The sequence below is a fragment of the Mustela nivalis genome (assembly GCF_964662115.1).
Source record: "Mustela nivalis genome assembly, chromosome: 8".
Lineage (NCBI taxonomy): Eukaryota > Metazoa > Chordata > Mammalia > Carnivora > Mustelidae > Mustela > Mustela nivalis.
The window spans coordinates 18,930,895-18,953,426 of NC_139027.1; the positions used below are offsets into that span (position 1 = coordinate 18,930,895).

Genomic DNA, 22,532 nt, shown 5'->3' on the forward strand with positions numbered 1-22,532 from the left:
ACTGACTGAGCCACACAGGCACCTGAATTTTTTTTGTTTTTTTAAATAAAGAGCAAGAAAAGGGGCATCTGGGTGGCTCAGTTGGTTAAGCATCTGACTCTTGATTTCCACTTAAGTCATGATGTCAGGGTTGTGAGATCGAGCCCCACATCAGGCTCCCTGCTTACCAGAGAGCCTGCTTCTCCCTCTCCCTCTGCTACTTCCTATGCCTGTGCTCCCTCTCTCTCTCTCTCTCTGTCAAATGAATAAATCTTCTTTTTTAAAGCAACAAGATAACAATACTATTTGTAAAGTTTCTTCAAATACTATGTAAGCATTTCATGGGTCTTGATTGATGGGCAGAAATTTAGCTACATTATATCCATCTATATTTATTAAATCATTTTCACTTTAGGTATTTGTCCATCAGCACTCATTTTAGTCACTAGGAACGCTGGAGAACGTAGTATTTCCTGAAAAGACTTGAAGAAAGAGGTCACCATTCCTGCCCTTGGGGAGCTTTCAGTTCATTCAGGAAAGCAAGAGGAAGCCATGTTAAAAAGCCCCAAGGTTCAAGGTCCTATGTGTTGAATGAACGTAGACACAAAGTATAAACGTTTGCGGGGAGGTGAGCTTCTGGGCTGGGTAGTTACTGACTTCCTGACTGTGACGACATTGAAGAGTCTCTCTTCATACTCTTCCTCAGTTGCGTGTTTCTCTAAAACTACCTCCCACCTTCCTGCTAATAGCCCAGGGTAGTTCTGGACAGTCACGAGTGGGCCACCATCGCCATGGGGTGGCCCAAAGTCGTGTCTGGCAGTTTGGCATTTACCTATGCAAATGTTACATCGGCGGCTGATGAGTGTGGTCCACATATAGATTGGGAGTGTGGGGCTTTTGCCAGTGGAGTTCCCCCAGAATGATGGTGGCTGAAGGCACAGCGGCAGCAGCTGACTGGGGCAAAGGGGGACTGTCTGTGACTCAGTGGCAAGGCCCCTCTCTGGCTTTTCTGGCCCAGCGCTCTGGGTCTTCCTGGTAAGGGGGGTGCTGGCATAACAGTGGGTGTAGATGCTTTCCCACAAGTCTGAGCTCTCCAGAAATGCAGTTGTCTTGGCTCTTATTAAAAGGGTGCGTTCTTCTCCTTGGGGCCAGAGGCAAGCTCACTGACCTGCAGCTTGGGAATGGTGAGGAGGTGGGACTGGAAGGGTGGGTGCTCTGTGGCTGGGGCTCCAGAGGACACAAGGACACCCCCACACAGCAGGAAAGAGCCTGTCAGCTCCAGGCCCCTGGCAGCCCCTGGAGCAGCCTCGGGAGCAGCTGCCCAGGACAGGGGGTGTGGCCGGTAAGAAGGAAGGGTCTTTGAAGCATCGTTGGTGGGGGGAGGGGGGCACGCTTGTGGGACCGGAGGAGCCAGATAGTCTCACTTTTCCAGAGAAGCAGTAAACCTGGATTTTTCTGTGAAATCTTCTGATGTTTCACCATTTGCAAGCTAATAGATTGTTTTAAAAACACCTCTTGGCCCAAAGGAAGTGACTTGAAGACATTCTCTGTTTACACCGTCCAACTGAGACCCCAAACAGCAAGCAGAGCATCTAGGTCTTTGGCCCAAAGGATGAGGGCCCATCCCCTGAGGTGTGGGGAGCACCTCAAGGTGCTCCTTCCCCAGAGGCCCAAGCGGACCAACGAGACTGGGGCTGGAGCAGGGTCAGGGTGAGCGAGGAGTCAGCCCAGTGCCAGGCTGAGGAGTGAGCCTCACCCTTTCCTTTGATGCCCACGTCCTCGTGAGGCCCTGGGCCCGGCCTGGCGTCTGCGGGGGGCGAGGATGAAGAGGGGACGGTGCTTGCCTTCCCGTCCTCTGCCCCCGTCCTGGGCCCAAGGAGGGGAGGAGGCATGGGTCACTCCAGACCTGAGCCCCGTCTTAACCACGCTGGGGCCAGGACCCTGGTTTGGGGTGTCATGTCTTCACCTGCTATGTTGGGGAAGCTCAAACAGATCCCCCCGACCCCAGAAACTCCAGAGGCCCTCGGCAACTCGCTTTGCCCTTGTACTTCTAAGGTAACTCTGCAAACAGATGTATTTATTTGCTTTGTATGTGTTTTGGGTTGAGCTGATTTTCTTTGGACATGCTGGCGCAGAATAAGACTGACCCTTCGGAAAGTCAATTCGCTAAACCCATCCACTCGGCTTCAGCCCGAGGGCTTTAATTGGAAACAGCTGAGGCCCACCGCCAGCCCACAGGCCTCCAGCCTGAAGGAGACCTCAGAGGAGGTGCGCTGGCTCGGGGCAGGGGACGCGTGGCTTCAAAGGCAAGAGCCAGTGAAGGCAAGTTTTATCCCAAGAGGAAGGTTTTGCTTCAAAAATAGCTTTTAGTATGTGTTTTTCAAAACTGAAGACGCTGAAGGAGCTGACCAGGCATATTTAAGACCTAACAAGCAGAGGAAACAGTAGAAGAACTCACTGGAACTCTAAAAGCAGCCTTGGACGGGCTGCGTGAGCAAGTGAAGGAATGAGTTCATGTAGTAAGAGACACGAGGGTTTCTGCTTTTTTTCATCTTCTCCCATCATTTGATTTACCTATGGTGGAACTCGTCCCTTCCCTGAGTCTCCGGGGAAATTTCCAGCACCCCAGTGTGTGGTGATTAACAAGCATCACCTTGTCCTATGATTGCCTTTATACGTATATGCCCTCCCACCTTGGGGGAAGAGATAACATTGTACGCACTCAACTACGCGGGGATGGGAAATTAAGAACTGTTTCTAATGCACTATGTACCCATTGACCCCTCTGATTTTGCCAGTAACTTAAAAGAAGCAGAAAGGGGCTGGCTCAGCCGGTGGAGCACGTGACCTTGATCTCATGGTCGTGAGTTCCAGTCCCAGGCTGGGCATAGAGCTTACTTAAAATAAGAATTAGATTAATTAAAATTAAAAAAAAAATAAAAAGCAGCAGAGGGGAGAGGGATCCCCTGCACTTGCCAGGTTAGTTCAGGTCACTGGACGACACAGCTCCAGACAGACCTCCCTGGGGAGCGGGGGTGTGGAGGGGTGAGGAAGGGCCCCTCCCTCCATGGCTGAGAGAGGGGGGGTGGATTAGAAGCGTCCTGGTCAGTTAATGAGCATGCTTTGTAATGTGGCTTAGGCAGAGGTGGGGTGAAAGCTCACTTAGCCTGAGACCAGGCTGCAGGCTGCAAAGCGAGGCCTGTGAGTCTGTTCTCACGGATGGCCTCCAGCACCCCGCCATTAAGGTCCAAGGCGATCCTGACCGGCAGGGCCAGTTGCCGTGATGCGTATCGACAGAAGGAAGCCTGAAAGGCTGGCACATCCTTCCATGGGGCTAATGATTAAATTCCTGTTGATTCCTCTCCCCGCACCGCCCCACCGGGTCTATCAGGGATTTGGCCCCCTTTTCCTCCTCCTCTCATCCCCAGGGGCTGGGGATGGATCCCGCAAGTCTCTTCCGTGTGAGGGCGTGATGTGCCAAGTGGATGGAGAACCTTCCAGTCCTGCCCTACGAAGTCAGGGGGAGGCCAAGGAGCCCCCGACGTTAGCATGGGCCCCGTGTGTGCCGAGTCTGCGAGGCAGAGTGAATCCGAGGGGAAGACCAGGCGGCTTGACCCGAGACTGAGTCTTTACCTCCTTCCCAACGTGAGAGAATACGTGGAAAGGACGGCCCAGTGCCGGGCACAGACGTCTGGCTCAGTCACTCTCAGCCAGAGAGACAGAGCACGGTGGCTGGGAGATGTCCTGGGAACAGCTTGCCCGGGTTCAAGTCCTGCCCTTCGTCGCCCCTGTGTCCCTGGGCCGCATGCTTTCCTCGTGCCGGTGGCCTCATCTGTGGCCCAGGGACGACGGTGCTCGGAGCTCCCAGGGAGAGGAGTGGGGACTAAGTCCCTGTGCTGAGGACGGGGCCGACACACGTGCGCACCACATCTGTGACTCAGGTGTCAGGCGTGTACCGGCTGGGTTCGCGCTGACTGCGGCGCGTGGGAGAAGGTCCGCCCAGAGCAGGGGTGAAACGAGGAATGAGAGACGCTTTCTTGGTGAAGATTAAACGTGCGTATATATCGGCGAATCTGGGGGACTCTCTCTCCCGTGTGATTTTCCCAGTAGGCAAAGCAGGCTCTGTTAAGTCCACTGGTTCAATACTTGACTTTCTTCCCCGAGCCATGTCCCTGCTCCTCCTCCCCCCAAGTTGGAATACTCTTCCTCTTCCTTGAAATGATGCCAAAATTCTGCCATTTCAGCAGGCTGACACGGTGGGCAGGGCAGCTGCATCCCAGTCGAGCAGACAGATAGGATTGTGTGATCTCGGGCAGGTTACCAGACCTCTCTGAGCCTTGCTCTCTGAACTGATGATGGTTCCGTCACAGCTCTGTCGAGTGCACAACACTAAGTCAGGTCCACATGTGTGGACGCACCTGGTGCCCCGCAGGCATTTAACGTACTTTCGCTCCCTTAGCTTTAGAGCAAAGCTCTCGCTCCCCAAGCCCACCTGGTTCTCATCAGCCGGTGACATCAGTGAGCCCCACGTTTCATGCATCTTACAGAACAGCTACAATTGATTATGTGTGTAATTATCTTGCTATTTTTTCTGTTCTAGTATTTTCCTTCATTAACTCCCTCCTAGATGTCTTCAAGCAGCTCTGCTGGCTGGTTTCTCGAGGCAGAGTTCCACTCTGTATCTCTTCCCAGCGCCCTGACAGTCCTCTGTAGACCTGGGGCCTCAGGGTTGTGGTTTCAGAGTTGCTCCAGGTCCCTGCTCGAAGTGAGTTCCTGTCTTGGGTGTGCCTGGGTGTGCTGAGACTTTCTGAAGGTAGTTCTGTGTGCACAATACACCTAGAGAGTGACCTTGTCCAGGGAGCTGTTCCCCCCTTGAAAGAAAATGCAGGTGAGCAAAGACCCAATCTCTGTCATAAAATGGGGGCAGGCAAAGACCAGTTAGCAGCTAAGTGAGGGGGGCTGTGGCAGGTCAGGGTAGGGGCCTCAGTAAACAGAAATGTTAAACAGGGCCTCCCCAACTCCACCCAGCTTTAAACCCCATGGTTTCCAAAGTCTGGCTCCAGAGGCCTCCCAATGACCCCGATCTAACTCCCCTCCATTCTCCAGTAATGGCCGAAGGCAGGAAGATAAGAGACTCCTTGAACGAGACAACCCCCAGGGAAATTCCATCACCCCTTTTGAGGCTGCAACTCTATAAACTGCTGGGGGCAGGGTGGGAAGCGGAGAGGAGGGAGGGCAGGCGAGATAAGGCCTCAGACTTCTGGGCCAAGGGCCGCGCTAGGGGGTGGGAATCCCAATCCCGAAGGAAGGCGTATGAAACACCACTTTCCACTGGGGACTCATTAGGGTAAAATGTGGGGGCAAGCTGTGGCACCGACAGGACAGGAATGAGATCCCCGAAGCCTGGGGCTCAGGAGTGGTCACCTGCCCCCCCCCCACCTGTCTCCACCTGCTGTCCCGCCTGCTGCACCCCAGAGAGAAAAGCTCCTTCCCTCACCGGACCTCTGCCCCCTTCCCACCCTCTCCTTCCTCTTCACTCCCCTCCCTGGTCCTTCTCCGGTCCCTCATTCCAACCTGCTGCTCTGTTTTCCTGTCCTTTGTCCCCCGCTCTGTGTGGGCGCCCAGGGGAGGTGGGTGACAAAGGGTGAACTCCGATGGTTGCCTAGGCAATGATGAAAGTAGGACAGATGCTGACCGGCCATCAAGGCAAGAGGGGAACCCACTGAGGTCCCCAAGTGGGGAGGCCTCGTTCCTCGCACTCCTGAGTCTGGTTCTGAGCGCTGGCCCGGCTGGCCGGTAGCTCATCCGGCAGGAAGGGCGCTCGGGCAGACTCCCCGGCCGACACTGCACCTCCACTCCTGCCCTGTCCCAGAGCTGCTCCCCAGCCCCGCCGGGCACACTCCCCACTTCCTCTCTGCATGCCCTTTCCTCGGCAGCCCCAGGCACATATGCCTTCTTCCAAAGGGCCGGGCCCTTCCTCGGAGCCTCCCAGAGGCGACACCTCACAGGCTGAGGGCCCTCGGAAGGCTTCACCCAGGCCATCCGTGCGCAGGTGAACAAGATGCCCCCCATTGCCGCGGGTGGCTGTTGGGCTTTGTGGAAGGGGAGCCACAGGGCCTGCTTTCTGATGGTGGCCTTGACCAGGAGGAGCAGCTGTGGGTGGGGAGGACTTCCAGAAACTTTGGATCCCAGACCCAGAATGCGTTCTTCCTGTTAGGGGATGGTGTGCAAGGGCGCCCGCTGTAGGGGGGAGGGAGGCCAAGACTGAGTGACAGAGGTCTTAGGACCAGGCCACGGTACAGCCGGCATGCCCCAGGAGCCCCCTGGGGACAGGTGATCTTGAAGCCTGCTGGTGCAGAAGTGCCCCCCCAACCCCGTCCCAGGTCTTGTGCTGAGCCTGAGGATTCACTCCGCCGAGGGGGGAGGCCACAGCACCTAAAGCTGCGGGCCAGAGGGCCCCCCTGTGGGAACGTGCGCTGAGGACTCCCTGCGCCCCTCACCACAATCAGGGGTGTGTGTGTGCCCAGCCATCGCCCCACAGGCCACAGGCTTTCAGACTGCGCCGGGAGGTGCAGCAATGGCGGGAAGCCAACACCCTAACAGGTTTCTCTGGGTGAGGACTCTGCCGGGCCGCAGGGCATTCGGGCTCTCACTGAATCACAACGAACTGTTACTAGCTGGCAGTGTGCCCGGGCCCCGGGGGCGGTGGACCTTTCAGCTCACAGCAGACCCTCCCTCATCTCCGCTCCCATCGGTGCATTCCCGGGCCTGAAGACCAGCACTTCCACGCGGCCAGAACCACTCTGAGCCGTGACCATTTCCCTTCCCCTGTCCCATTTGTGTCCACGGTCCCCAGTCTGAGTGGCTTCAGAGGGCAGCGCAGGCCCTCCAAGCCCGTCCCGCTCCCTAGTTATGAACTCAGACCAACCTTAACCTCTAGGGCCCTGGAGACCCGAGGAGGGGGCCGGGTGCTCAGCACACAGAGCTCCTAAGTATCTTCTCAATAGAATGACGGTCCCACTCCAAGCTACTTGTCCTCCCCCCATTTTTTTTTTTTTAAAGTAAACTCTATGTCCAACATAGGACTTGAGCTCATGATCCCAAGATCGAGTCACAAGCTCCACCGAGTGAGCCAGCCAGGTGTCCCTACTTGTCCCTTCTTAATGTCTACCTTCAGCAGCGCTAGGCTCCCCTCACTTCAGAAATACCGACATGGCCATCCGGTGCCTGCCTTTCAAAGCACCCTCCCACCCCCAGCAAGTCCAGTTCGCCTCATGGTGTCCCCTAGGAATTATGTATTTTCAAAATGAAAGCACTCACCACCCCTCCAAACTTTCACACAACTGGAAAACTAGTATTGCTTTTTGGAACTTGGAAACTGACTTGAGGCCCATGTCTTTTGCACCACGGCCCCCTACCTTGGCTGTGCCCCCTCGGAGGCGGCACAGGGCTGATGGCACCAGCACATCCCACCTGCTCGTAAGCACCCCTGGGCAGGAGAGACCCCAAGCCCACCGCCCACAGGCCTGGTGTTCCAGGCAGGGCTAAGTGTGTAGAGAAGGCGTCAGAACCCGTGGGATCTGCTCTTCCTGGCTGAGGCGGCCTGCAACCCTTGTCTGGGGCGCTCCAGTCATCATTTCCTCTTAGAATCATACTCTCAGCTTTGGGTAGGCTGAGACGCAGCAGCCCAGCTGGGGCCCAAACACGGGGTTTGGAGTACAGTATTTGCATTCTGGGGGAAAGCACTTTAGTACATAACCTTCCCCACTGCTAAGACTAAACCGTGCAAAACCCACCCAGTCTGGGCCTCTGGGATCTCGGCCCAGTACGTTCACCGCCTGTCTTGCAATGCGGCCCGCTCTTACGCGCCTAGAGGGTAGGTCTTTGTTGATTGTTGAAGACCACCCCCCCTAAAAAAGTGTAGGACCCCTGTTGCGGCATGTGTTTCCCAGGGCACCTAACCAAGAAAAATGATTGCTAAGGCCCGTTCTTTTTCTTCCTTTAGAATGACCATTCCTTCCGGCCTGTCTCCACCTGACTGGCTGTGTCTCCTACTCCAAAGTGTGCTCAGTGGTCCTCACGGTGCAGTCTTCAGACCCCCCAGGAGCTTGTGAGAACTGCTACTGGATCAGAAACTGGGACCTAGCTCTCTATAGATTAATGAGACTTCCAGGGGATTCGGATCCTGAGTTTTAGGACCACTGGTATCGTGTCTTACCTAAAAGTCCCAGGGAGAAAACCTCACTTAGTTCTCTGATCCACACATGGAAAACCTGTTCAGGGACACGTGGCTTGCAGCTATGGGGGTATCTTCCCAAGGAAGATGGGCTACCTACCTCCCACACTTCCAGTACATAATCATCCTCTGGCCCCTGGCTTGGGAGAGGCCAGGGGAAGCTAGATTTGGAATCCATGAGTGGTTCTTCACAAGCCCTTTGCTTCCAGAAGGTGCCGCAGGAATTCAGATGGCTCCAGGCATTGCCATAGCAACTGTACCTTTCTGAAGCTGCCACGACTACGGGAGCAGGGAGTAAGCTATGCAAGAGGGGGAGTCTGCCAGGGGATAAAACACGAGCAGCCGATGAGGGGGCTGTGAAAGTACACGGAAGCTGGGCCCGGCTGGGATTTCTGGACCTGAGCTTGGTGGAGCCCCCACTTCGAGATGCAGGTGGCATTCGGGACCTCTCTAGGGGTCTTCACAGCCACAAAACACCAGCCCAGGGGGTCGATGGTCTTGACAGTATCTGTCACTTCTTTGAAAAGATCCTCTACTCAGGTTAAATTCGAACCCTAAATGGTCACATAGCAATTAAGAGGGACGCCACCCCCCCCCCCAACAAGGTGACACCTGTGTTCTAGGTGAGAGCTGAGCAAAGGGACCCGCTTCAAACTTCTGATAGGGACCCGCATTCCACCGCAGCCAAGAAGTCAGGAGGCATCGTGGGGCCTTAGATAACGGTGGATGTTCTAGCTGTAGAAGAAGAGCGCAGCTGTCGGCCGGAATTTACACAAAACCCAGCACCCCAGGCTGGGTGCCTCTCCGGTGGTGGAAGACCTCCTTGGTGCAAGGACCCGCTGAGAAGTGGAGTCAGGCAGTCTCCCCGGGCCCGGAGGACACAGCCACACACCATGTGTACCTTAGCTGGCCTGAGCACTTGACTGTTGCGGAGCCACTGGTGCTTTCAATCTGACTGTTCTTTGGCCTTTTCTGCTCTGGAAGAAGTAAGCAGTCCACGTGAGGAACTGGGAGGTGGGATTCTGTCGTGTCCTTGGGAGCAGGGTACAAGGTGTGGGAAGTCAGGACTGTGACGGAGCATACGGTCACCCCCCCAGGGTCACTCATCCCTGAGACTTGTTGCAGCCCTCCCATACCTAACCTCACCGTTGGTTGGTTCAGTGTCCCCCAGAACTTTCCATATGGTCACTTTCATTCTGGTCCCCTCTGGCCCTCCGGGCAAGGCTGGGTCTCCGTTTCCTCAGTGTGTGGGAGAGCCTTTTCACGGGTGCTTTTATTTTAGCAGAGCCCCTGCTGGCTCTTGAGGGCCTCTGCTCCCTGCTGGTCACAGTTGGGCCTAAGTTGTGCCCAGGAGCTGCTGTGGGAGGCGAGCCCTGCACAGGCACGGGGGCTTCTCCTCCGCCTCCCACTTCCTTTTCGCTCTCACACAGCTGGAGTGATCCTCGCTGCACCTGCCCCTCACACCCAGCATTCACGACATGGAGGCGCCGGGCACAGCCCTCCCTCACACAAGCCTTCTCTCAGGGGTGGGAGAAAGGGAAGCGGCAGGGCCTGGGAGAGAGAAGGACGCAGTTACCCCCACCCCTGGGTTCCCCGGACTGCCGGCTCACGAGGTTTCCATGTGACCCTCTCCGTGGGTGGCTCGGCCTGAGCCCAGCGGCTCTGCACCGGCCTCCGCGCAGCGGGCAGGGGTCTGCCGACGCGTGTGTGTTGCCGAGGGGTGGGGGGCGACGAGAGAGCCAGCTGTGGGGCCTCTCACTTCATTCCAGTCACTGCCCTTTATAAATATTTATAGCAGTTCTCCTACTAAAAATAACATCCTGGAGCCCAGGGAGCAGAAAAAAAAAAAAATAAATGAAAATCACCGGGAATTGGGATTGATTATCATGTGCGCCGGAGCAGAATGGAAGCCTGCGCAGGGGAGAGGCGGCGCGAGCACGGCGCCCGGGGGTTCAGCGCTCCCTCTGGCGGTCACGGGTCAGCGCGCCCCGGCCGGCCGGCCGCGGGCTGTGCGGCGGAGAACCGACCGGCTGCCGCTGCCGGGGGAGGAAGCGTCCGGGGCTCTCTGTCTGCTCGGGGCTCTCTGCTCCCCCTTCCCGCCGCCCGCCGAGGCTGCAGAGCAGCGGAGCGGGCGGAAGCCTCACCAGTGCGAGAGAAAGGAAGGAGGCTATTTTTAGCGCTGTGGCCAGGGTGTGAATGTCTGTAAAACTGAGCAAGGCCTGAAGCTGTCTTTGCACGATACAGGGGAGAAAATCTGTCGGTTTTTAAAGGTCAAAGGTAGGAAGGAAACTTGGGCCCCCCACCCCGGGGCACACCCCACGTGCCGGCAAGAACGCCACCAGGTCACACACACAGGAGATTCGTGCTGTTTCTTTTCTCTTTTCGACCTCCCGGAAAGTTCCTGCTGCAGAGATGAGCCCGGGCCCGAGCGGAGTGATGAAGATGCCGGTTCATGCAGGGCTGTGCACGGGGGAGGCCCACGGGCAGCGGGCGGCCCCTCCCACTTCCCACGGGCTCCGGGCTCCCTTCTCCCTGCCAGGCGGTGAGGTCTGGCAGCCTGCAAGCCTGGTCCAGGTGTGCAGCCCGAGGATGGACAGGAATGTGCCTCTGGGGGAGGGCCTCGCCTTCCTCGCGTCAACGCCAGCTTGCCGCATGCCCCCTGTGCAGGACAGACGCGCTGTTACTCATGGGCACCACGGAGGGCCTGAGAGCCAATGCGAACATCTGCTGGGGACAAGACAATGTCCTGCGGTGGGGCTGTTGGGATGCTTACCTTTCAGCTCCGGAGATTTCAAAGAACTGATAACACTCATGCCCCTGATTAGGGAAAGAGGTATTCTCTTTTCTGGGGTACCTGGAGTTTTTGCAGTCGTTGCCGAGGTCAAGGGGTCAGGAAATGTTTCCAGGAAACAAGAATTGGGTTCAAAGGACAAGGTTTGAAAGGTGGTGCTTTCTGGGGAAGAAGGATCGTGACTGAGGAAGGCACCGAGCTTGGAGAGGTGCCTGTGAACACTGGGTGGAAGGGAAGACGGCCTTAGCCTCCGGTGGGAGGAGAGCAGAACCGAAGGGTCTGGGAAACTGCCTCCTGGGTTTTGACGCTTTTCATCTGATTCTACTACCAGCGAGTTTCTCGTAACTCCTGACAGGGTCAGAGGGACAGCATCAGGGGATGCTGCTCTGCGTCTACTTCTTGGCCCCAAGCTCCCAGGCCGAGGGCCTGCATTTCCTCATCTGTGTGGAGAGGGTGGGCCAGATGGCTTGGATGTGCCTTTTACTTATCCCCAGTTCCTCTGTGCCCCAGGGAGAGGGGCTCTGGCAGGCTCCTGAGGGGCAAGTCAGCTCCTGACTCTCTCCTTGGCTGGGGCAGCCCAGGCCTGCTGTTGGGAAGGGCCTTGCCTGACTGTGCAGTGAGATTAGGTAGAGCCCTGCCCAAGCCCCGGAGGCCCTGGGCTTTCCAGGGCAGCGGGAGAATTTCTGCAGCTTGTGTGCTTCCCCTCCTAGCTCGCACAATCCCTGAGTCAGTGTGGGCTCAGAGGCAGCAGGCCCCACCGCGGGAGCAGAATAGAACCCCTCTAGGGCCTGGTGTCCACGGCGGGTTGGGGGGTGCGGGGCAGCGATCAGGAAAAGGCTGGGAGGGACTCCAGGGTGGGACTCCTCGGAAGGGCCCGGGGAAAGTTCCTTTTTCGGAATTGCGGGGCTGCAGCCCTGGCTCTTTGGCCTCCAATATCTGTAATGGGGAAGGTGGCCTGACTCACACAGAAGTGTAAGACGGGAGGGAAGGCAAGATCAACAAAAAGACATCTCACGGCCAAACCGAGGACATCCTCGAAAGAACTCTTCCCCTGAACAGATTTGGTTGTCCAATTATTTTCATCCCTTCTTTCTAGTGAGCAGGCCCCAAAGCCACAATATCTCAGAACTGGGGGGAAAGAAGAGTTAAGGTCCTTAGATGGAAAGATGTGAAAGATTACTCCCTAAAGCAAAGAGCACTGCCCTCTGGGGAGTCTGTGCTTGCATTAATCGTTTTAGGATGGAGGGTGCAGGTTGGCCAGCACTGCAGGGAGGGCCTGGGGGGGTCGTTATGGAGGGAGGGGGATCCTGCAGGATGGAAATGCAGTCTGCGGTCAGGTACGTGGCAGCTCACAGCTCTGAGTGTCGGACCCCCAGGGTGCTGGCAGTGGTTTGGACCCGTGGAGAGAAATGACAGTGGCCGTGGGCCATCAGGAGCAAGGTGGCAGAGGTTCCACGGCCTGTTTCAGCCAGCAGGTCTTGGTCCGCCAGCTACATCTAGCCCCGGGCACCACCAAGTCATGCCTGAGGCCCAGGCCAGGCCCAGTGGAGCGCAAAATGGGTTAGAGCCTGGGAAGGAGGCCAAGAGGGTCTGATGGCGGGGCTGCAGCCAAGGGGAAAGGTGGCAGCTGGGCTCTTTAAAGGGAAAACTTAACTTGAATCTTCACCCTTTAGGGTGGCTCTGGCTTGGACGGTGTGACCAGGGCAAGGAGGGGGCCGAAGGCATAAGTTGCAAAGGGAGAGGGACCGTGAGGAGAGAAGAGAACATGGTACTCACCTGCGCTTCCTCTCTGGCTCAGCAACTCTGCTAACCTGTACAGCACGGACACAAACAACACAGAGAAGTCACACCTGGGGTCCCCTCACCAGCCGGTGTCTTCTCCCAGGGGACTGCACAGATCCAAGGGCTTTTGGACTCGCCTCTCCTCTCCCTGCCCCGGATGCTGACTTTTCCCAAGCAGGTATGGCAAAGTGCAGGGAGAGTCACGCTACCCACAGCCAGCAGCTGCTGCGAATATAAAACAGGCGTGGGGGCCGTCTCTTGGGAGAAGGAGAACAATAGTACTAACATGGACATGAAGCCACCCTAAGTCTGGGGAGCGGTTATATCGGGGGGCATAGCCCATCCCTTGGTTCTGAAAGTGACGAAGGTGGGAAGGAATTAAATTTTGATATGGGCAGTATCTCCTGCCTGCAGGTATATCTGCTTGGGAATACTAAACCACTCCCGCTCACCCTGAAATCCTGAACACTGCCCGCACCCTCAAACGCCTGAGGAGTCACACAGGGCCACTGCCGTCAGACTACCAGATAGGCACCAGCACTCTCAGAGCATGCAAGCTGGATTTACAGCTCCCAACACCGTGGGTGGCAGGTTCTGGAGAGGCAATTCTGAAGGGCAGAGGAGCATAAGATGAGGCTCTGGAGGGGCTGAGATGAATTTTGGGCTCTGCCGTAATATGTTAGTCTGTTTCATCTATGTAGTCTTGGATACAAGTACTCGGCACTCCAGGTGTGCAGTGAGGGGCGGCAAAGTCAGAGGGGCACCCCAGGGGAGCAGAAACTTTCCCCAGGATGCAGCCAGACGGAGATCCAGGGGAGGGCAGAGAGGGGGCTGAGGCAAGGGTAAATGTGGTCAGGAAGTCCAGCTCGGTCACGAATTCTTCGAAAGTGCCCATTTGGTTCTTATGGTTTTTGCACTGAGCAGACTATGTCTGCCTGACAGGGTGCTGAGCAGGTTGTGTTGATGTGAGGGCAGCATGATTTCAACCCCGAAGCAGCAAACCACCGCTCTCTCTATGGCTGGTAGTTACTGTTCTCCGATGCCTTGGACACCAGTTGCCGCCATATTGGTCTACAGTAAGAGCAAATGCCCAGACCACTGCTGACGATCAGAAGGTCCATTCATAAAAACACTTGGGTTTACCCCTACCCACATACCCACTATGGTACAGCTACAAAAACATATCCTGGGACCTGTACAATGCCAAGAGTCAAACATTTGTTTAAAACCCTACCCATGTCTCACCCCGACTCTTAACACTCCCTCCGGACAGCACCTAAAGCCACAGAAACAGAAACTCAGGGGCTCTCACAGGTCTCACAGGGACAGACAGAAATGCTCATTTATGCACTGGAAGAGAGAGACGGAGAGACACGGAGAGCGGGAGGGAAAGAATGCTGGCAGGGAACACGGGTGCAGACAGAGGAGGCGTCAGGTGAGACCGGGAGGCGTCAGGTGAGGGAAGCCATGCCCGTCCTCCATGTGCTGCAAAGAATGTAGGGAGGCTGAGAGGAAGCTATGGGAAAAGCTACGGGGAAAGAAGGGTGAAACGAAGAGAGGCCAGCGCAGCAGCTGTTACGTCTTCAGCCGAGAACATTCCACATGAACGCCAGGATCTGGCTGGGTCGTGCGTGTATGCGCGTGCGTGACCGGAGCACAAGCTGATGGAGTGTAAACAGCCCCGTGCATCTCCTCCCCTCTTTGCCTCTCGCACAACAACCCTCCTGCCTTCTTCCTGGTCCACTCGCAGCCCCGAAAGTCGGTCCTCTCTACCACGCCCTGTAGCCCTGCTACATATCTCCAGCATGGAGAGGAGCACCTCGACTTCTGACGTTTTGGTGGCCATGCCAAATGGTCATTCTCCTCAGTCCCTCGCAGTTACTGTCTGTCCACGGCCTCGCAGGCCTCGCTCTGACTCACTAGACAACCACGGCGCCTGGACTAGGTCTCTCCTCCCCTCCCAGGCTCCTCCTCCAGGCTCAGAGTCCTGATGGGGCTCGGCGCTCTTACCCACGACAGCCCCCGTGGGCAGCGGTGCTACAGACCCTCATCCCCACGTGTTCTCCTTTCCCGTCACAGCTGCTTGGCTTGCAGCTCCCACTCAACTTCTTCTCACCCTTCCTTACGACTTTCCTCACCTGCCTAGTCTACTGCCGCTCAGAAGAAAGCGTGAGTGTTGGCATCAGCTGCCCGGCCAGAATCCTGGCTCTGCCCCCTACTCCCCTGCAGGTTCCTGTAACACCCGGAGACCTGTCTCAAATCTTTCCTCGTGGATGATGAATTCAGACCGAAGGAGTGAGCTCAGAGCAGAGCATCCAGCCGGGGCGGGGGGAGTGGGCGCACCTTCCCCAGCCCAGCCTCCTCTGGGCGGCTCCCACGCTCTCCCGAACAAAGCACTCCAGCACATCACCTTGCTTCCTTCCCTGTATTTGTTCATCTGATGATACCCTGCTTTGTGCCAGGCACCGTTCTGGGCACTGGGGATACATCCTGAACAAGAGACACCAAAATCTCCACCGTGTGGAGCTTACATTTTGGAGGAGTCCAGAAACAGACATTAATACCGGACAGATACAACAGCTAGCTCTCAAACGTTCTGTGTTCAGCATATCACAGACACATGAAGATGAAGAGTATGTAGTGTGGCGTCAGAAAGACCCAGTTCAAAGAGCCTATTTTCTCACTTGTAAAATCGGGACATCATTATGTATCTCCGAGGGTTGTTAAGTATTAATTAGATAATACGCGGACATCATTTAGCACAGCTCTTTGTACATAACAAGTTATTAAGCACGTTTTATGCACAATAAAACTAGGAAGGCATTACTCTTCTCTACTGATACCTTTCTTTATTGCTTTTAATTCTTCCGTTGAGGTCACAAAACCATTTAGCTATTCTGCCCACAATAATCTCTTCCTTTTCAGAAACCCTTCTCCTGTTTGTAATCACACACTCAGAGTTTGATGATTAACTTTTCTTGCCACTCCATTTTATCTCCTATTTATTTTGCATATCTCTGTCTTGCCTCCCTAACTATATTATAAACTCCTGGAGGCAAAGGGTCATGTCGTGTGCTTTCCTGGTATCTACTTCCTATGTCTGAACCCTCCATCACAGTGTTAGGAAGTCAGGAGGCTTTTGTGGATCGCCTGACGCCAGCCACCACCTCCTTGATGGTCAGTTGGGAAAAGCAGGCCAAAGGCCCTGTGGGGGCCTGGAAGCTTTGGGGAAACGGGCAGCAGGAAGAAAAGCAGAAACAAAAGGGGGGAGCGTCCCTCAGGAACGATGTAGCTCTGCGGCCCACTCCAGCTAGGGGTCCTGCGAGCTGCCTTTACCTCTGTCCTTCCCATTCTGCTGCTTCTCTTTTTCTTCCTCTGCACCTTCCTCTGCTGTGAAAACAAGTACAAGGCAGCCAGTGACCCTTCAGCACAGCACAAGCATAGGAGGGTGAAGGGAATGACTTAGCAGGCTTGGGATGAAGCCCTAGCTCAAGGCTCGGGGTCACAGGCCTCCAAGGGTGCAGACATGCACCTGGCCTGCCCCGTGCGCGGCGCACATGCTGGTGCTCTTTACCCACGAGCTCCGAGCCCCCGGGGCAGTGCAGGCTGAGAGGTCACCCGTCCTGCTGCGGGCTCTGTGGCTGGCTTCCCTGGTGACTGGGGTGGGGGTCTCTGCCTTTTCTCCATGCCTGCTTTCCCGAAGGTGACCACACCTACTAGGGATACACCTAACATGTTGCATCCCGGTTCAAGAAAGCAACTGTCAGAGTACATTAGTCAGGAGTAAGTAGTTTAACACCAGCTTCTGTTAAGAGAAGACAACCAAAAACCAGAAGTTTTAGCTGACAACAAACTTAGAGTGACTGAACAGCAAAGTGGCTGTATGGAAAGAGCTAATGCCCTCTCAGGTTGCTTTCCCAGGGCCCTTGCTGAGGGAGGTCACAGGTCACTGTGCTCCACAGGGAGCTGGTCCCCCGTCATAGCAAGAAGTATGCTCAGCTCTGGGAACTCATTTTGAATTGGGGCCTTGATGCTCTTGGTCACATCCTAACGTGGGCAAGAAAATGATGAAGTGAAAAGCACGTCACATTAAGAATGGCTGAAGGAACAGCAAACAGTCACCTTTAAGAGGAGATGGCTTGGGGACAGCCATGCTTCCTGTCATCAAATACTGGAAAGCCTAAATTAACAGGAACGGGAGGGCCTAAACTTACTCTGCATAGCTTCAGACGATGGGATGAGGACAAACTGCTTACAGAAAGGCAAAGTTTGGCTCCCTGATAAGGAAGAACTTCACGGTGATGAGAACGGGTCATGAGTGAGCTCGCTGGAAATATTCCGAGGACTTTTATATTGGGCAGCTAGCTGATTAAATGCCTTCTAGGATCTTTTCCAACCCTAAGATTCTATTACTTATGAAAATAGTTTTAAAAAGATAAGGAGGAGAAGCTTTGGTTATAAATAGTATGTGCACATGGTACGGAAAATATTTAAAGACAATCTGAGTATCTCACCTCATCCTAACACAACCCCCAACAGTGAGAGTAAACATGCGTGGGCGCTGGGCGGGCCCCTTCCAGTCACCCAGAAACTGGCAGCCTCACACGTGAGGGGCATCTAGCTCTGCAGTTTGTGCGGGTACAGTGTCACGTGCAGACTGAGTCCACACCTACCTGTGGACTTCAGGGCTTGAGAGAGCAGAGCGTCAGTGAAAGGGGCCCTCGTGGGGCTGCGAACCTGACCTCCGGTCCTGTGTGGGCAGAGGGCACTGTGGCAGCGAGAGCACAGCTGTGTGTCCTCTGCACCTGAGTTCTAGGACTGGCCTTTGCCCCTTCAAGATGCACAACTTCAGGCAATTGGTTTTCTGATAATCACTCACTGTCTTTCCAAAGAGGACTTGACAACGTGATCTCTAAGGTACTTTCTGAAGACATCACAGAACTGTGTTAAAACCATCCTTTCCTGCCACGAGAGACTGCCTATAACCTTTTACATTTTTGTGGGTGCTGTGTGTTTGATGGTGTCCAGTTATCTCTCCTCCTAGTGTGATGGGTTCATGAGCTACTGATCTTGGCCAAATCTAGTAAGTGTTCGGGAGGCACAGTGTGATTAACTTCCACAGCGTGAAATTCCTTCTAAAAGTTGGATTTCTGGCACCTGTGGGAAACTATATTATGGAAGGGACTTTCTAATCACCTGTGAAGTCATCTCGAAGGCAGTCACCTCTTCTACTTGTGTGTTTGTGGGGAGGGCGGTGCTTCTGACAAGGACTGAGAAATGGAAGGGGCGCCTGGGTGGCTTAGTCATTGAGCATCTACCTTCCGCTCAGGTCATGATCCCAGACTCCTGGGATGGAGCCCTGTACCAGGCTTCCTGCTCGGCAGGAAGTCTGCTTCTCCCTCTCCCCCTGCTTGTGTTCCTTCTCTTGCTGTCCCTCTCTGCCAAATAAATAAATTAAAAAAAAAAAAAAAGGATTGAGAAATGGTACCAGAACAGAGACAGCATCCCCTTCACACTCCCTGCAAGGGAGAACCAGCATCTTATCTTAACTGCCTTGGAAAAACCAACCCAGGCCATGCACTTACTCTCTTCTAAGTGGAAATCAGCAGGTGTGAGGGGGAACCACGGGCCAGCCATAGGTATATGCTTCCTCCTTCAAAGGTCTGAGGACATACCCGAGGCTTCCCCGCCCTCAGAGCGGGGACTGATGATTTCAGTGGCTGTGTTTGAACAGCCCATGGAAAACCTGCTTTACATTTTTATTTAATAGCCTTGTTAAGCGACTCCAAGGTATTTAAAGGCACTATATTAGCTGAAAAGAAACAACAGAGGGCCATGGGTATACTCAGGGAGGGAACCTGTCTGTCTAATAGGGAACATGGGAATCTGACCACTGTAAACAAATTAGTAAACATCTGGCAGTTACAAAGCTAAGGGAGTCATGGGGATTCTTGACAATATGACGATAGGAGAACTGCCTTTTATGATTTCTCTCTTTCCTGGGTTTTACATAAAGGGAAAAATACGGTGAGGGTCTCCGGACAGTCACTGGAAGAGCTAAGCGCGGGAGGGGCGAGGAAGGAGCCGCACGGACCACCGAACAGAGGGCGAAGAGCGACAGACGCAAGTGACAGCTTCAGTGAGACCAGAGCCTAGTCACCGACAAAGGAGAGAAGAGGGTTTCAAGATCAAGTCAAATGGGAGAGAGCAGAAAGGCAGCTGGAGAACGTCCAGAAGCTTTTGTGGCCGATTCGGTCCGGTCATCCAGGGAAGCTTCCGCGTGAGGCTGCGAGCAGCACTGGGGAAAGAGCGGCTGTGGCCGGCGCGCGGGGTGGGGGTCGCGGGTCGAGGGTCGTGTGGGGGGGTGGCGTGGGGGGGCTGGGCCGCGCTCGTGCTACAGGGCGGAGCCTGCAGAGAAACAGACCCTGAGCGTGTGCGCGACCGCGAGCGGGGCAAGCGCGGTCCGAGGGAGGCGTCCGGGCGCCCCTGGAAGGCGGAAAGACCGAGCGGTGAGCGCAAGCGGAGCGGCTGCCGGCGAACGTTCGAGCACGCGGGTGCAAGTGAGGAGGGCGCGGGGACGCGAGGGGGCGCGGGAGGCCGGGCGGGAGCTCTGGGCTTCACCTGAGTGGAGCTCCTTCACCAGGGACGACATGGTGTTGGTGATGGAGTCCGCGGCCACCAGCAGGTCATTGCGGAGGTTTCTCCTCGTACCTGAGGGCAGTCAGAGCAGACGGCGGGGCCGCGTGAGGCCCCCGAGGCCTCGTCCTCCTCCCTCTTCTCTCCCTGAACAGCTGGACCCTGTGGGCTGCGCGCTTCCCGGCCGCAGTCCGGAGACTTGGCTTCCAGAACCGACAGCGCTGGGAGGGTGGGCTGGGGGGGCCCGAGGCAGGACTGGACTCTGCAGGGCTCCACGAGCCAGTTCCGTCTCTGCCCAGAGGACGCTCGCTCAGCCGCCGCGGCCTCCCCGCCTCTGTGACACGGCGGCCGCCGGACTGGTCACACGGGTGGCCGCACGGTCCTGTGGGCAGTCCCACTCTATCTCCTTTTACTCGCTCTCCAGATTTCCAGGCAAAGCACGACTTCGGGAACTGTTCCATCCGATTCCTCCAGAGCAGGCGGCAAAACCCAAAGGACAAGTCACGTCCCCAAAACCCGGGGTGGGGGGGGCACGGAAGCCACGGAGGCCTGGTCTTCACAAACACAGAGCCTGCAGCACCCGCCGCCGGGACAGCAGCCCGTCTGATGACGAGGGACCAGCACCTGACTCTACACCGTCTGTGAAAGTCTGATCACTGCAAGCTACCCACGCAAAAGAAAAGAGCCTGGAACAATCTCGGTGGGGATCTTGTTGGTGCTGCCAGACCCCTCTAGCTCTCCACTGTATCCTGCCCCCAAAGCTCACCTTGGGCAAAGGCCTCCTGCAGGTCTCCCCCGACTCCGCTCAGTGGGTCCTGCGGGCAGTGCGTGGGGGTGGAGCCGGCGGACGTGGAGCGCACGGGCATGGGCATCGGGCGGCCGCCTCCGTGCGTGGGCGACGTGTGCGGTGACCCTGTGGCCTGAGCCTGGGAGAATCAGAGAGATGCAACATGTTATCTCGGGCAGCTTCCCTCTGTGAGGAAGGGGAAAGGCCTTTTTCTTAATCAGTCTAAGCCCAGTGACACAGCGGCGGTTCAGTGGGGGCAGTGCCCTGCAGGATCACTTTTGAAAGGACGGAGTCAGGCTGCCTCCAGGACTGCGGAGAGGAAGAAAAGGAAAAAAAGAAAGGAAGGTGGGGAGGGAGAAGGAGACAGAATACCATCAGACTGGACTAAAAGTGGGAGGGAAAGTAGAGGCTAGCACGGGGGTGGGAGGGGTAACTTGCAGGTACACTGAGCACAGTAGCAGGTCCAAGATCTGAGCGGGGTTGGGCCATGCAGTTGAGAAATGATACACAAACATCTTCCTTTTCTTTTTTTTTTTTTTGCAAACACACTTATGTACATTATCTCATTTGACCCTCACAACAACTTGTGAATAGAAAGGGCGTACATTTTGGTACCCATTTTATAGAAGAAAAACACAATGAAAAGAGTAAGAGCTTTGTGTCAAGCAACACAGCTCATGGAGATGTGGGAATAACTCCATCTCCTCCACAGGTAATGACGTGCACTCTGCACCCCTGTAGCCCCCAGACTGCATCCCAGGGGCCGGGTCACTGCACTTATCAAACGCACAGTGAAGCCTTTCAGAGCATTCCATGAGGACTAAGGGAGAAGGGACACATATTTAGTGGAAACTGAACTTTCCTTGTGAAGGCTCTTACAGTTTTGGAGAAAGCTTGGAGTCATGGGATAACACTGGAAGATTCTAGTTAAAGGGAGCACCCTGAGATTTGGGCCCTGCTGCCGTTCAGAGCAAGGGAAACTGGGTGTGGTGTACAGTGGGTTTTCTGTGGAAATGAAACTGGGAAAACATAAGCCAAAGTGTGCAAATGAATTAAACAAAGAGCTTTATCTTTTGGGGCTCTAGCTCAGAAACTCCCCACACAACAGTATCTGCCCCAAGTGTGCTGACAGCTTATCTGCACAAAGCCTTACCTCAATGCTTCAGCCAGTGTGGGCGCTGCACTCACCAGAAATGATTTGTTCTCCATGACTCTTAACTTTGATTTGCAGGAGTACATGTATGTATATTTTGAGAAATTTAAAATATATAGGAAGATTAAAAAGTCTAATAAAGCACCCCCATTGATAATTGCTCATATTTTGTCAAGGTCAACCTAAAAATATTGCAGATAAGTGTGAAGACCCTTTTGACCACCAGTCCTGTCCAATCCCAGTCCCTCCTCTCACTGGAGGCAATGATTATCAAATATTTTGGGGTGAGTTTTTTTTTTTAACCTGTGTGTACATATATAACTACAAATAATATATGATATTCATGCTTTTAAATTTTCATGAATGGTATCATACCGTGCATATCATTTTGTAATTTGTTTTCATCACTTAATATACTTTCTGAGATCTTCCCATGATACAAATGACAGGAACTTTGACACTTACCTCACATTATATACCAAAACTAACTCAAAAGGGTCATACCAAATATAGGAACTAACCCATAAAAGCTCGTAGAAGAAAAGATTAGGTGACAGCTTTTTAGATATGACACATAAAGTACAAGCTACAAAAGAAAATAATAAACTGGATTTCATCAAAATTGAAAATTTTTTCAAAGGACACCTTAGGAAGGTAAAAAAACTCAAAGAATGGGAGCACATTTTTGCAAATCATCTATCAGATGAGGGGCTTGTAGCTAGAATATGGGAAGAACTCTTAACACTCAATAATAAAAGGATAAGTAACCTAATAAAAATGGACAAAGGGCCTGAAAAGATGTTTCTCCAAAGAAGACATACAAATGTCCAATAAGCACATGAAAAAAAATGCTTGACTACATGAACCATCAGAGAGATGCAAATCAAAACCACAATGAAACATCACTTCACACCCACTCGGATGGCTACAATAAAAAGACAGATAATAACAAGTGTAGACAAGGATGTGGAACATCCTTGCATGCTTGCATGCTGCTGGTAGGAACAGAAAATGGTGCATTCCTGTTGCTTTAGAAAGCAGTCCGGCAGTTCCTCAGCAAAATTAAACATGGAGTGCTATTCAACCCAGCAATTCCACTTCTACGTGTACATACCCGAAAACATAGGTCTACACAAAAATTTGTACACAAGTGTTCATAGCAGCATTA

The 22,532-nt window shown here is 54.4% G+C and overlaps 1 protein-coding gene and 1 long non-coding RNA gene across 13 annotated transcripts in view; one reads left to right on the forward strand and one right to left on the reverse strand.

The window, feature by feature from the left end:
• Positions 1-10,569: 10,569 nt before the first annotated feature.
• The window catches only part of DTNB (dystrobrevin beta), a 236,288-nt gene continuing 224,325 nt past the window's right edge, over positions 10,570-22,532 (reverse strand). For 6 of the 12 annotated variants that reach the window (XM_082745109.1, XM_082745108.1, XM_082745103.1 and 3 more), the window contains 5 exons: positions 20,191-20,350; positions 19,410-19,499; positions 16,125-16,178; positions 12,783-12,817; positions 10,570-10,874 (listed from right to left, as the gene is read on the reverse strand). In XM_082745109.1, the coding sequence (XP_082601235.1) occupies positions 12,813-12,817; positions 16,125-16,178; positions 19,410-19,499; positions 20,191-20,350 (309 nt within the window). In that variant the 3' untranslated portion in view covers positions 10,570-10,874; positions 12,783-12,812. The remainder of the gene's footprint in view (positions 10,875-12,782; positions 12,818-16,124; positions 16,179-19,409; positions 19,500-20,190; positions 20,351-22,532) is intronic. The other 6 variants (XM_082745106.1, XM_082745105.1, XM_082745107.1 and 3 more) reach the window with 2 other exon arrangements.
• On the forward strand, positions 10,583-15,624 carry LOC309871825. The gene is made up of 2 exons (XR_014315505.1): positions 10,583-11,048; positions 12,680-15,624. It is a non-coding gene; the product is annotated as an uncharacterized lncRNA (long non-coding RNA).